Source organism: Macaca fascicularis, chromosome 8 (genome assembly GCF_037993035.2).
Source record: "Macaca fascicularis isolate 582-1 chromosome 8, T2T-MFA8v1.1".
Lineage (NCBI taxonomy): Eukaryota > Metazoa > Chordata > Mammalia > Primates > Cercopithecidae > Macaca > Macaca fascicularis.
The window spans coordinates 134,164,049-134,179,344 of record NC_088382.1 but is presented as its reverse complement, the minus strand read 5'-3'; the positions used below and the strand labels follow the sequence as shown (position 1 = coordinate 134,179,344).

Sequence of the window (15,296 nt, the reverse complement as noted above, 5' to 3'; positions counted from 1 at the left end):
CGGAACAACGCCAGCCGGAAGGGTGGAGCAGCCGGCGGCCACTTCCGCTTCCGCCGGGGAGGTCTCCCATCCGCGGTCATGGGTCGCTTCAAGTTTGTCGGTAAGAGGAGCGTTTTCCACGCCCTTGGGTCTTTTTGACTTGTCCCGGGCGTCGGTCACCAAGGTCACAGGACCCAGGAATTGCGCCCTCCGGCTTTGTAAGGGTTGAAAGGGCCGCTCAGTGGAAAAGGGCGCGGGGAGGTTTCTGGGTGCTGTTAATGTTCTGGTTCTTGATCGAGGTCCTGGATTCACGAGGGTGTGTTTATTTGTAAAAATTAACAAGCCAAGCCGTACAGTTATGATTTTTGTGCTCTTTTCAACATCTGTAATGTATTCTGTTTTAAAAAAAGAGAGAAAACTCCAAAAAGGCCAATCACTGTGTTCCCATTCATCCCACGTGCACCTCCCGGCCCTTGGATGACCGCTTTTAGGGACCAATTCACTCAACCTTTCATTCGTTCATATCATAGTTAATGAGCGCCTCAAGTGAGCCTGGCACTGGCCTAGAAACACAGGGCACAAAGCTCTCAGTTCTGCTGTCATCACCATCTAGTGGAGAAACTAGAGAACACAAGTAGTGGGGAGAAAAACAAAATCTGTACTTGGCAAGTACAGTGATCCAGTCAGTATCAGTAGAACAAGAGAGCGAGAATGCTGCCGGGATTTCAATGGGCATGGTCCTCGTCTTTGTGGGGTTTCCAGCTACTTGAAGGTGGGAAATGACAGCGATCACACCTCTGCTTTAGCACGGTAATGCTGATAGCTATTATGTAGCTTTTGTGGGAAATAGGGAGAGGTAGGGAATCACTTCAAGACTTAAACAAGGGTAATGGAAAAGAGAGAGAAATGGAAGAGATGTGTGCAGCATTTAGCAGTCGAGTGTTCATGGCCGGTAGTAGAGAGTGAACAAAGATGACTCAGGGTTTGGAAAAATACTGAAATATGAAATGGAAGCATGACTAGTTTGGCGGTGAGGAGAGGTACCCAGGTCCATTTGGGTTAAGTTTGAGATAATTATAGGACATCCAGGTAGAGCTATCTGGGCAAGTGGGAATGTGGTCTGGCAATCAAGAGTTAAGGATTATACATTTACATCTGAGAGTTATTTAAGCAGTATTTTTTTTCAAAGACATTGTGCTAAGTCCTGTGGAACCGTAAAATCTAGTGGTGCAGTTTTCAGACTGGAGACCTAAGACCTATGTACTGTACAGTCAAAAGCAAACGCAGGAAAGAATATGTTAAGTGCCAGGAAAAAGGTTTTGAAATTGCTGTGGGAAAGCCTGGAATAGGGATTTGGGGAGGGGTCCTCAAATAAGACATTGCCGTGTCTTAGCCTTTCCATCCTAACGTTTGATATAATTGATGAGGGAGATGGAATAAAAAGCCACGAAGTCCTCCATAAAGAAAGGCCACATAACTTTTTAAAAGTGTGTTTATGTTATACAACTAAATCCTTGCCTCAAGTTAATGTTTTAAATCCATCCTCCATGTAGACTCCATTTTGGTGTATCCAAAACTAAAATCAGCTACATGTTTCTTTTGCTTCAAATCTCTCATTTATTCTCCTCAGGATAGTCTAAGTACTTTGACACCATACAAAGCCCTTCTATTGTCCAGTCCTGCCCACTTTTCTAGCCCATCCCTGGACTGCTCTATGAACACTTGTGCATGCTGTTTGTTACCTCTGACAAGGTTTTAGAGTGGCAGTTTGGGGCCAAAATATTCCCTCTGTCTACCAACCCTGTTGCCTGTCTGCCTACCTGCCCTGCCTACCTACCTACCTTATTCCTTAAAACTTATACCACATTATTTGTAATTAAATATGAGTCTGTCTTTCCCACTAGATCAAACTCTTAAGGCAGATACTCTGGTATGGTATTTATATTTTTTTCCTAGGGGTGTAGTACAATGACTGTTTGGGCAAGTATGAATGAGTGGCTTTAATGCTAAGGTGATAAGAAAATTAGTAAAGGGATTAGCACCAGATAAAATAAGCAAGAAAAGACTTCTTAGAGAAGGAGACTTTATTGGAATAAATAATTGGAATAAATTTTTTCTGCATAGTCTCCTTTAGCCCCGCTCTCCTAAAGTAACCATATTAAAAGTTTAAAGTATAGCCTTCCCTAATTTTTTAATAGATTGTTATGCAGATTCATAAAAATACAACATATCAAGGTTTTTTTTTTTTTTTTTTTTCCTTTTTAAAACAGAAATGAGATTGTATTATGCATTCTATCCTTGGTATATGACTTACTCTGATATTTAATCTTTCAGTTTGTGTCATTTAAAAAAATTCTGTCCATGAATCGCTAGACTAAATTCTTAGCCTAATAATGAGTTCTGAACAAATACTTTGAAAAACACCATATTAAATCTCTGGAAGATTGGTCCATGAACAAGCTTCACATGGGACAATTGCATGAAAAACTAAACCAGTATTATGAAAATTACCTTATATTTTGGTTTAAGACAGCTGACCATTATAATTCTTTCTACATTTCTCTCTTTTCTACTTGCATAACAAGTGACTGCCCCTTAGAACTATACCCCAACAGTGGGGGTTTTTGTTTTGAGACAGGGTCTTGCTCTGTCACCTAGGCTGGAGTATAGTGGCTTAGATCATGGCTCCAGCATTGACCTCCTGGGCTCAAGTGATCTTCCTGCCTCATCCTCCCAAGTAGCTGAGACTAGAGATGCTCACCACCACACCAGGCTAACTTTTTTTTTGTAGAGACAGTGTCTTGCTATGTTGCTCAGGTTGGTCTTGAATTGCTGGCCTTAAGCAGTCCTTCCACCTCCACCTCCCAAAGTTGTGGGATTACACATGGACCCACCGGCCAGCATGAGAATTTCTTTTTTTTTTTTTTTTTTTTTGAGACGGAGTCTCCCTCTGTCGCCCAGGCTGGAGTGCAGTGGCTGGATCTCAGCTCACTGCAAGCTCCGCTTCCCGGGTTTACGCCATTCTCCTGCCTCAGCCTCCCGAGTAGCTGGGACTACAGGCGCCCGCCACCTCGCCCGGCTAGTTTTTTTTTTTGTATTTTTAGTAGAGACGGGGTTTCACCATGTTAGCCAGGATGGTCTCGATCTCCTGACCTTGTGATCCGCCCATCTCGGCCTCCCAAAGTGCTGGGATTACAGGCTTGAGCCACCGCGCCCGGCCGAGAATTTCTTTAGCCCAACTTACAGTCTTTTCTTTCTCCACAAGTGGAATTTTTTATATTCTATTCCCTGGGTGTTATTTACAAACTTTTCCACTCTCAAAAATACTTCTACCTGCAACTATTATATGCCCAAATTTCTACTGCATTGATCTTAGATTAATTACATAGTACACAAAAAAATGAGAAATATCTGTGCAAGAAGAAAATGCAAAATACAAACAACAGTGAAAATAAAAACATCACATTCCATTCCTGATATTGTTTAGATATTTGTCCCCTCCAAATCTCATGTTAAAATTTGCTGTCCAACGTTAGGGTGGGTCCAGTGGGAGGTATTTGGGTCACTTCCCACCATCCATCTCAGGGGGTTGGATCCCTCATAAAAGCCTTGATGACCTCCCTGTGGTAATGAGTTCACACTGGTTCCCCTTCCCTTTCCACCAGGGTTGGAAACTTACTGAGATCCTCCCAAAAGCAGATGCTGGTGTCATGCATCTTGTACAACCTGCAGAACCATGAGCCAAATAAACCTCTTTTCTTTATAAATTACCCAGTCTCAGGTGTTCCTTTATAGCAATGCAAAAGCAAATTAATATAATTCCTCCAAATCACACATAACACTTCCATATCTATCTTTCCAGATCTTCTGTAGGCATACCAAACAAAATAAGATCATACTGAGGCTACTCTTTTGTAATCTGCTTTTTTCAATCACAGTCTCCACCTTTCTATTTCAGGAAATTTTCATCTTAACTAATACCAAAACCATACTCAGACTTTTCCTGTTGTTCCAAAAATGTCCCTTGGTGGTCATGTCCAAAATAGTATCCCATTTAGAGCCACACATTTGGTTGTTCCTTAAGTTTTTAAATCAAGTGCAGAGGTTTGCAAACTTTTTCTTTAAAGGGCCATATAGTAAATACTTTAGACTTTGAGGGCCATGTGATCTCATTGCAGCTATTCAACTCTGCCCTTGTGTGTACCGTGATGTAATAATAAATACATATTTGTTCTGTGCTCCCATTCCTTTGTGCACAACTCCTGAAACCTTTGGAATCTCCTAAGTGCTTTTTGTATGCTACTAAGATGACTGATGACTGGGGGCTCCTGGATAGCCTCAGGATGGGGGTTTGCCTAGGAAAACCAATCATGTGATTAGAGAGTTGGAAGTTTCAGTCCCTCCCACCCACTCCCACCTCTGAGGAAGGGGAGAGGAACTGAAGGTTGAGTTGTTCACTAATAGCCAGTGATTTAATCAATCATACCTACATGGTGAAGCCTCTAAAAACCCATACATGTCTCTTATGTGTCTCTTCCACATGGTCGTTTTTGAGCTGCATCTTTTTATAATGAATGGGTAATAAGTAAAGTGCTTTCCTGAGTTCTGTGAGCTGCTCTAGCAAATGATCAAACCTGAGAAGGGGGTTGTGGGAACCTCTGATTGTAGCCAAGTTGGACAAGTTGTGGGTAACCTGGGAACCTACTGCTTGTAATTGGCATCTGGAATGGGAGGAGTCTTGTGGGACTGAGCCCTTGACTTCTGCCGTCTGATGTTATCTCCAGGTAGATAGTGTGAGAATTGAGTTAAATTGTAGGTCACCCAGCTGGTGTCAGAGAATTGGTTGTTGGGAGAGGAAACCCCACACCTACGTGTTGTCAGAAGTGAATCTTCACACCTGTAATCTGAGTACTTTGGGAGGCCAAGGCGGGAGGACTGCTTTAGCCCAGGAGTTCAAGACCAGCCTGGGCAACAAAGTGAGACCCATCTCTACTTAAAAAAAAAAAAAAAATGAAGTATTCAGAGTATTGTGAGTATGAGAATACAGTTTTCCTATCTCACACCTTGTCATTCAAAAGCAGGTGATAGACAGTATGTAAGTAGGTGTGGCCATGTTCCAGTAAAACTTATGGTCACTGAAACTTGAAGTTCTTATAATTTTGATGTGTCACAAAATATTATTTTGATTTTCTTCAACTATTTAAAAATGTAAAGTCATTCTTAGCTTAGAGGCAAACAAAAGTAGGCAGTGGCTTGTGGGCCTTAGTTTACCAACCACTTGATCTAGCGCATTTCTTTTTTTAATGGCACTGACTTGCCAAAGCAGCTGGGCTAATTGTCCCTGTGAAATAAAAATAAAATTCTAAGCCCCCTAAACTGGCTGAACGGACCCCCCTTCTTTGGCCAAGTAGACTCCAGAAAAACATGAAAAACAAATTCCCAAACATGATAAGATGGTCATGGTCTCCTTCCTTACTAACAAATACCAGACTTTTTTCCTAAAAGTTAAACAGAAACCAGCCTTGGAAAAACAAAGAATGGAAGACTTGCTCCTCTGCTGACTTCAGCCAACTGCCTGACATTGTGACCAGCCTCCCCTCCTTTTTTGCAGTTTCACCATGACAGCTGACCAGTTTCACGAGGCATTCCTTCCTGTACTGAGGGCAGTCACCACCCCCTCAGCCCTCATCAAGGCTACCAAAAAAATACTCCTGAGATTCCCCTCATTGTATATGTTTCTCATTCGATTTAGGCCCTTTGCACCTGTCCCCTCACTCAGCATCTTTAAGCCAGTTGATTGACCTCCTATGAGATACTTTTCTCCTCCTCTTCTAACCTAACCATAATTTACTGTAACCTCCTTAATGTAACTACCATTTTGCATTTTTTTTTTTTTTTTTTTTTTTTTTTGAGACAGAGCCTCACTCTGTCGCCCAGGCTGGAGTGCAGTGGCGCCATCTTGGCTCACTGCAAGCTCCATCGTCCGAGTTCATGCCATTCTCCTGAGTAGCTGGGATTACAGGCACCCGCTACCATGCCCGGCTAATTGTTTGTATTTTTAGTAGAGAGGAGGTTTCACTGTGTTGCCAGGATGGTCTTGATTGCCTGACCTCGTGATCCACCAGCCTCAGCCTCGCAAAGTGCTGGGATTACAGGCATGAGCCACCGCGCCCGGCCCCATTTTGCCTTTAATAGGAGATTTATGCACCCAAAGACTGCGTTGTCTTTACAGACACTCTTCTCTCACCTATATAGACTTAAGGGAGACCCCCTTACCCACTGATGGATCCTGTCTGAAAAATTCTGCTGGCTTCCATTGTGCAGCCTATGTGGTGGTCTCTGATGGGAACCACTGAATCAGGCCCCCAGCCAACTGCCCGATATGCCTAACAAGCAGAATTAGCATCCCCTCACTTGGGCCTGCCTCTGGCCAGGGATGAAATGGCTAATATTTATACAGACAGCTTGTATGTCTTTGGAGTTGCCCGTGATTTTGGCATGCTCTAGAAACAAAGAGGATTTTTTTACTTCCTCTGGACAACCTTTTAAGAACAAAGACTAGGCCGGGTGCAGTGGCTCACGCCTGTAATCCTAGCACTTTGGGAGGCCGAGGCAGGTAGATCACTTGAGGTCAGGAGTTCGAGACCAGCCTGACCAAGTTTAGGGGGCTTTCACCTGTGGAGACATGGTGAAACCTCGTCTCTATAAAAAACACAAAAATTAGCCAGACGTGGCGGCACGCACCTGTAAGCCCAACTACGAGGGAGGCTGAGGCAGGAGAATCACTTGAGCCTGGGAGCTGGCGGTTGCGTTGAGCTGAGATCGCACCACTGCACTCCAGCCTGGGTGACAGAGTGAGACTCTGTCTCAGAAAAAAAACAAAAACAAAGACTGTTTTGTTTCTCTTAGATGCCATTCAGGCTCATTGAGCCCTAACCGTTGTCATTGTCTAGGGACATTTCTCTGACAAAACAGAAGACAGCGAAGGCAACCTCCTAGTGGATGCCACAGCTAAAGCTGCCACCCTGCAAGTGGCTCCTTGCCAAGTTATATGTATTCAACCCACTTCTCCTCCTCCCCTTGCTCTTCTTCCTTGCTCTCCTCCCCATCTGAAGACCTTTGCAGACTCATTTTCACAAAAGACAGTCTTGGAGTCTGGAAGAGGGAAATGGATTAAACAAAATTGCACTTCCAATCCCCAGACAAAATTACAGGAAGGTCCAAATGGACATCCAGTCCTACCCAGCACCCTGCAAAGACAAACAACCTTTATATGTAATCTAACCCATTGGAATCCAGACAAAGTGATTCAGCGGGGTAGACAGTACTACTGTTGGTGACTCTCTCCAGCTCTTGCCCCTCAGCTATACAAACTTTGTAATATCTACCCTCAGTATAACCCAGGTGAACTCCTGAAGCTCCCTCCAGGACAATTTCCTCTCCCCTAGGGTCCCTTAACCATGTGACAACTTGATTTCATTTAGTTGCCACCATCCCACAGATTAAATTTTGTTCTTCTAATGGTTGATGATGTATTCTCATTGAGGTAAGTCTTCCACCTGTAAACAAGCAACAGCCGTGGTGGTGGCCGAAATGCTGCTTGAGAAAAACCATTCCTCTCTAAGGTGTTCCCACTGAATTCCACAGCGATAGAGGCACTCATTTTACCTGCCGAATACTAGAACAAGTTTTTAAAATGTGCCCTTTTATAGCACTTTCACTGTGCCTACTTCCCCCCAGTCCTCTGGGCTAGGTGAACAGTCTAATGGGATCATTGAAAACCAGCTGGCAAAAGTTACACAAACTTAACCTTTCCTGGCCTAAAGCTCTCCCATTAGCCTTACTGATGCTGCAGTCCACTCCCACCAGTAAATGTCAGCTCTCCCCTTTTGAAATTGTTACTGGTTGGTCTGTGCACTTAGACCAGGAAATACTTTCTCCTGCCCAATTACAGGAGGGAACTTTAGGCTTATTGCCAGGGGTTTGTTCAAGCTGTAAAGATGAATCACTGCAGGTTGTAGAATCTTTTTACAGCTTCCCCGACAGGCCATAAACTCCAGTATTACTGCCTCCAGCTTGGTGATGACAAGTAGTGGAAGAGACATCAGTTAAAATACTTCCTCCAGCCTGCTGGATGGGTGCTATTAATTAATCCTTGTGCTGCTAAGTTACAGAGACCTGACTCCTAGTCGCACATGTCTCATCTGAAAACAACCCCTGCTGAAACTTGGAAGTTGGTGCCGGTCTCTACACGAGACTTCAGTTAACCAAAGCCTATCTCTAGACCCAGAAGAAGGCAATAGTCCACATAAACTGCTTTCGTGACACCCAGGGCCAGGACTGTATTCAAGGACACTGGGTCTTTTACTTAATAATTTGCCTCTATCTAAACTAATAGAATTTGTTCCATGCCTTTCTACTAGATAACTTCAATGTTTAGTTAGCTACCTATGTGCTTCCTCTTCCTGTCTTTATCAGAACTGAGCAGGGCTTGTGACCCTGCACGCCTGAGGACATCATTGTTCTGTTCCTGCAGTGAGGTATTCTCTTACTTAAGGTCAGTCCCTAAAGTTTGTCAGATAATCCCCTTGGATTTGTATGGGATTTATGGTTTTTCCCTTGATTCAGTTTTCTGAATTGTTAAATGGCTGTTCCCTCCGTTCCTTTTACTCTTATACCCATACTGTCCCCTTCCCCCCTCTGTCTTGTCTCAATGCAGAGAATGGCATGATAACACTTTAGTTAAGCTGTCCCAAATGTTGCTAGTAGAAGGAAACCTGTTGGATTGCTGGATTTGCCAACAATTTCCCTGATCCATTCATGATAGATATGTGCCATTGGTAATATCTGTCACTGACTTCTCAGATGTCCCTAATTCACCACTTACCCAGACCAACCCCTTTCCCTGTTGACTTTCCAGGTCCAATTGCTTCAAAGCCCAGATGTTGTCACCCCTTGTTTTGATTTGTCCTGTGTTTGAGACTGAGTCTTGCTCTGTTACCCAGGCCGGAGTGCAGTGGTGAGATCTGAGCTCATGGTAACCTCCGCCTCCTGGGTTCAAGCAACTCTCCTGCCTCAGCATCCCAAGAGCTGGGATTACCTGCCACCATGCCCGGCTAATTTTTGTATTTTTAGTAGAGACTGGATTTCACCATGTTGGCCAGGCTGGTCTTAAACTCCTGACCTCAAGTGATCCATCTGCCTCGGCCTCCCAGAGTGCTGGGATTACAGGCGCGAGCCACCTCACCCGGCCTACCAGGGGACCTTCTTGACCTAAGAACTACTGGATAAACAAGTGTCATCTACATCAGATAAATAAAGTTAAAAATATATCCCTACAGTGCCCACAATATTTACATTTAAAATAAGTGAGTGGATTCTGGAAAGCTTGCAAGAGAAATGGCCCATGCTTCAGTTTGGTGATGTCAGCGCTCCTCATGAATGCATCTGCTGATTAAGACACCCTCAGGAGTATCACTTGTGCCCCCCATTCAGGCTCTGTGTTTGTATGTGGCATAGGGTCTGATCCACCTGCACAGCTTTGGGCACACTGTTGCCTTGACAGCCTACAGTTAGAAGGTTCCTGCTTGGTGGGATATTTTGTAACCCCCATATCCTTCCACAAACTTACAGAAGGACCCCCTTTCTCTCCATTATTAAACTAAAAGGTCTGTATTGGCAGGGTATGAAGATGATACAGATCAAAGCATCCTGGGAATATTAATTCCAAGTGTTGGGATTTATGTCAATAAGGATATTATTTGAAAAGTCTCTGCTACTATTAGTCAGATTGTTGCAGGATTTAGGGGGATGAGAGAGACCTCAGGTTGAAACAGGAGAATCTTTTATTGAGTGCACTCAGGCCCAGCAGACTCATGTCCAAAGACTGAGCCCGGAACAAAGCCAGCACTTGACTTTTAATACACACTTCACAAAAGGAGGTGAGCTAGCTTGAAGCAAGCTTACAGTGGTGTGAAAGCAAGGATACAGAGGCAGGACAAACTCAGGATTGCTCATGACCGTTGCCAAGCAACCCAGACGTCCGTTATCTAGGTTTGCCTAGGCACGGGCTTATCCCATAACCTTCACTATGGTGCCCAGGCAGCTGCAGTTCAGGCCTACTCAGGCTTCTCATGACCTTTGTTATACTTCTTAGATACAACAAAATACTTGAAGTTACTAGTTACAGAGAACAAGAATCTATAAACTCATACCACAAAACAAAGGAAAATTTGATTTTCTTCTCCCTATGTTGAGGGAGTGCTGGGAGAGTCTCCAGAGCACATTAGATAATATCAAGACTTCCTGGGTCTGGGATGTGCCTGTTGCTGCCTCTGAGACAAGTCAGCCTAATACAGGAAAACTTATTTCTCTCTCTTTTTAATTTTATTTTTCTTTAATTTCCCACCTCAAGATAGCTGCAGATGCTGCAAAAAGCCTTGTAGCTCAACAAAAATCCCAAAACTCCTTGGCTCAAGTAGTATTAGGTAATAAAATTGCTGTAGATTTTCTCCTAGCCAAACAAGGAGTCGTTTGGTCCATACCTCCTGTTACGTAAGTACTTCAGGTGAAATAGAAACTGTTAGAAGCCAGGCACGGTGGCTCACGCCTGTAATCCCAGCACTTTGGGAGGCCGAGGTGGACGGATCACAAGGTCAGAAGATCAAGACCATCCTGGCTAACACGGTGAAACCCCATCTCTACTAAAAGTACAAAAAATTAGCCGGGCATGGTGACAGGCGCCTGTAGTCTAAGCTACTCAGGAGGCTGAGGCAGGAGAATGGTGTGAACCCGCGAGGCGCAGCTTGCAGTGAACCGAGATGGCGCCTCTGCACTCCAGCCTGGGCAACAGAGTGAGACACCGTCTCAAAAAAAAAAAAAAAAAAAAAAGACACTGTTAGAGAAAGACCATCCAAACAAACTTAAATGGTTACAAGAGGTATGAACTACTAATCCTCCCAACGATCTATTTAGTTGGCTTCCAAGTGGCCTGGGAAATCCCTTTCAAGCTGCTGTCTAAGTGTTTGTCATATTCATAGTCTCCATCATACTTTCTTAACATTTAAATTACTTACGATAGGACTGCAAGAAGTCCCCGGTTAAAACCAGAATTATGATGGTTCAGTGCCTAGAACTTACAGGCAAGTTAATTCTGCAGCCATTCCTTTTAGCTCTTATATCTCTCATACCTTATGGGTTAATGAGTGCCTGCCATCTCTCTATTCCTGCCTGATCTAGGATGTCCAATTGGCTGTCCTAGGGAATGGGTGGATCTGGGACAGGTAGCCACACCACCCTGGCAATGACGTGGGACAAAATAAAGATTTGGCTATTGGTGCTGCCTGCAGTAGATCGTGCCTAAAATGGGGAAACATGAAATAAAAATAAAATTCTCAGCATGCCCCTGCCCCACCGACTGACTGAATGGACACCACCTTGGCCAAGGAGACCCCAGAAAAACTTTGAAAGCTCAGTTTTCCAGCCATGATGAGAGGTTGGTTACACCTCAGCACACCCCATTCCTCACTAACTGATACCAGACTTTGTCAGCGTTAAATAGATACCAGCCCTGGAACAGAAACAAGACTCACTCCTCTCCTGCCTTCAGCCAACCACCTGACACCACAGCCAGACTCCCCTCCTTTTTCGTGCTTTTGACATGACAGCTGACCAGTTTCACTGCGCATTCCTTCCTGACAAATGACCAGCAGTCACAGACTAGTTCTGGCTGCTTTACTCAGGCTGTGCACCTTTTGACATATAAAGCTTAATTTTACTGCGTTTTAATGTTAAGTCTCCACCCCAAGAGAACATGGGGTTTGTGTAACATATATGTTTGCTTATACATGCATGAGTCCACCATTCATGAATATGCATAGCTCCTTCTATAACCTGTTAAATATGTACATTAGCTAGCCCATTTAGTGTAAAACTCCTGTTCCCCACTTCTTCCCTTGAAATGGTTGCTTTTGTTCCCAGCCAAAGGCTCTGCTTCCCAGCCTGCAGGTTGCACCTCAATATAAGAAATAAAGTTCTTCCCTAATGTATAGATCTCATGATTTTAAGTCAACACCCTACAGAAAGTCCTATCTCCCGGCTTTGTCTGTTTGCTAAATAGTAGTGTCATTGAGCTTGTTCTCTAATCCCCTGTATTTGCTATAAACTCAGGGTTATATCTAAAGACTAGCCATATCTAAAAAAAAAACAAATTATGCCCTATTTGCTGTCCCTCTGTATCCCTAGATCATAGGTGACAGTGATGTGACACGATTCAGTGAGCCCAAACACTGAGGCTTCAACTGAAGAGTTATCGTCTTCTCCTGGTTACAAACAGTGCCGTTTTCTACTCTCACTTTGTTTTGAAAACTAAAAGTCAATATTTGAAGAACTCTTAGATAATAAAGTAGGTGCTGCTTTTCAAGCCAGCTATTTGAAGAAAGTTAATGAAAAAGAAACATTACTGATCTATATAGGGGACATGCTACCGAATGTATGAATCCTTCACTTTTCTCCCCTAATCGGAAGTAGTAATTTTCCACTTTGCCTTGTTTTTCTTCCTGTCATTCCTTCCCACCCATATCTCTTGCTTTCTTAACTTTTCAAGCTACTTACTATCTTTAGCTGGATCTGGCTAGACATTGGTTTTCATACAGTATTTGTCTACTTTGTTCGAGTTTACGTGCCAATAGGCATACGTCTAATAGAGACTTTTAATTTTTTTTTCTTTTTTGAGACGGAGTCTTGCTCTGTCGCCCAGGCTGGAGTGCAGTGGCGCAATCTCGGCTCACTGCAACCTCCGCCTCCTGGGTTCACGCCATTCTCCTGCCTCAGCCTCCCGAGTAGCTGGGACTATAGGCGCTCGCCACTACGCCCGGCTAATTTTTTGTATTCTTTAGTAGACACGGGTTTTCACTGTGTTAGCTAGGATGGTCTCGATCTCCTGACCTCGTAATCCGCCCACCTCAGCCTCCTGAAGTGCTGGGATTACAGGCGTGGGCTACCACCCCAGCCAGAGACTTTTAATTTAAAATATACTATTGTTAACCTCAAATAACCAAAAAGGTCAGAATCTAGTTTACAGAGTTTATTCAAGCACAACAGTTGAGGACTGCAGCCCAGGACACACTTCCAAGTTGCCTTGGGGACTGCTCCAGGGAACAAAAGAGAGGCTCAAGTTTTTAAAGGACAAATCAAAAGGGAGGGGGGCGCCGTTACAAAAATTGTTAATCAGGGATTCTCATTGGTTTACAGAAATAACATTGGTTAGAGGTTGGCTATGTATTGTTGAACTATAGGGTGTATGGCATTTTACGGCCACTTGGCTTCAGTCTAGAGCCCACATAGCAATTGGCTTCAAGAAGTAATTACTTAGCTCAAAGGGGAGTGAGCATGGACTGCTGTGAACATTTTAAATGCCTTCTGGGCCTGATAATTTAAAGGTGCTTGCATTTCTCAGATACAAGGTTTTTGTTCTCACTGTCCCTTAACATAGATAAGAACGTTTTGAACAAGTTAAATAAATAGGATTTTGAGTGGCTTTATTTTCGTGATTACATCATGAGTCTTAATGTTCAAAACATACTGACTCACATTTGGCTATTTGATAATGCATTCTTGGATCAGGAGCCTTAACCACTTAAGGTGGTATGGCAGTATGGCTAAAGCTGATTGAAATTCCATTTGTTGTTGGCATGTTACAGTGTTTGTAATAACACTGTTCCCAATAATTACATGTTAATAGGAGTTTTAATTTGCAAAATGCGTTCATATTCATTTTTGGATTTGAGCCACATTTTGTTGCTGGAAGGAAAAAGTTTATGTCCATCCTACTAGTGAGAAAACGGAGGCTCAGAAAGACTCACTTATTTGTTGCAGGTGAGCTGTGACTATCTGGGCCAGCAGTACGAGGCTACAAGAATTTATCAAGACTGGCCGGGCACAGTGCCTCACGCCTGTAATCCCAGCATTTTGGGAGGCCAAGGCAGGGGGAGCTCCTGAGGTCAGGAGTTTGAGACCAGCCTGTCCAACATGGTGAAACCCCATCTCTACTAAAAATACAAAAAATTAGCTGGGTGTGGTGGTGGGCGCCTATAATCCCAGCTACTTGGGAGGCTGAGACAGGAGAATTGCGTGAACCCGGGAGGCGGAGGTTGCAGTGAGCCGAGATTGTGCCACTGCACTGTAGCCTGGGTGATAGAGTGAGACTCTGTCTCAAAAAGAAAAAAAAAGAAAGATTATGATGATGCCAAAGTGTGGGAGGATGGTGTGTGGTCAGCTGCGATTACCACTGTCCACATCTGCGTGGCCTTTAAGCGCTTCTCCCTGCACTTGGGTCAAGGGACTTTCGAAGGAGTTTTCCTGCATTTCTGCCTGCCCAGATAAACCCAGAGACTATTCTGGGATGTAGGACCTGCTTCCCTCTTCAGCCAGGACCTATAGACCTTTCTCATCCTTCATTTCCCCCATCTCAAATCTCAAATCCCCAAGCAGAATATCCTATCACTCTGGCCTGCCTTCAGCAAAAATCCATCAAGTTGAGTAAACCCAGAATCTTCCCTCACCTTTGATGTTTCCTCTTAGTAATTTTTCATCTGTTGATCCCCATTCTACTTGGTGGCAATAAATCCTCACTTGTCCTTGTATTCAAAATTGAGCCCAGTCCCTCCCGCTTCTGCAAAAGCTTCCCTGCCGTCAGTAGTCTCTCTTGAATAAAGGCTTCCTCATAGTCTTTGACAAGTGTTATGAATAATTGTTTGCTTAACACTGCACAAAGGGGAAATGGTCTAGAAGTGATACAGACCATTTCTGTTTTCCTAATGATCAGTGATGATCGGTGACCCTAAACTAAACCTCTGCGAAGGATTATTTTAGGCAGAAAGGCCTCTCCTCTTCCCTGGGTTTCCTTTCTCAGTCTGACCCCTTTATCTAATTTCCTTTCCTTACTTTTAAAAAAACTAGATAGTAATTCTCCTGATTGGGCCATTCCACCAAACTCCTACAGTATGTATCGTATTAGATGATGTTTGTATGTTAGTAGCCCTTTTAAAGGGTACCACATCCCACCCATCTTTGTTGACATGTTGGCACTCAAATACCTTTGTCGTTTTCTGCATTTTACTTTTTCCCCTGTTGTTTCAAATGCCTGGAATACTCTCTTCACTATCTCTTAAATTCTCTAAACTCCCATTCACTTTCAAGGTGTGTCTTATTGGTGGAGCAGACATTCCTGGGGACCAGCTTGGCAGAAATTAAAATGAGAACATACCAAGAAACTGAAACTTCGCAGAAATAATGTAGGGAGTCTGTTGGTAATCAGC

General features: G+C 43.6%; 1 protein-coding gene across 20 annotated transcripts in view; it reads left to right on the top strand.

Annotated features, from left to right (window-relative positions):
- Positions 1–39: 39 nt before the first annotated feature.
- Positions 40–15,296, top strand: part of TATDN1 (TatD DNase domain containing 1) — a 60,268-nt gene continuing 45,011 nt past the window's right edge. For 12 of the 20 annotated variants that reach the window (XR_012416633.1, XR_012416634.1, XM_073999417.1 and 9 more), the window contains exon 1: positions 40–100. Coding sequence is in view for 3 of the 20 variants with exons in the window: in XM_045399272.3 (XP_045255207.1) it covers positions 79–100 (22 nt within the window). In the remaining 17 variants the exon portion in view is untranslated. Of the gene's footprint in view, positions 101–655; positions 790–15,296 lie in introns of those variants that run through there. The other 8 variants (XM_073999418.1, XM_065518607.2, XM_073999409.1 and 5 more) reach the window with 1 other exon arrangement.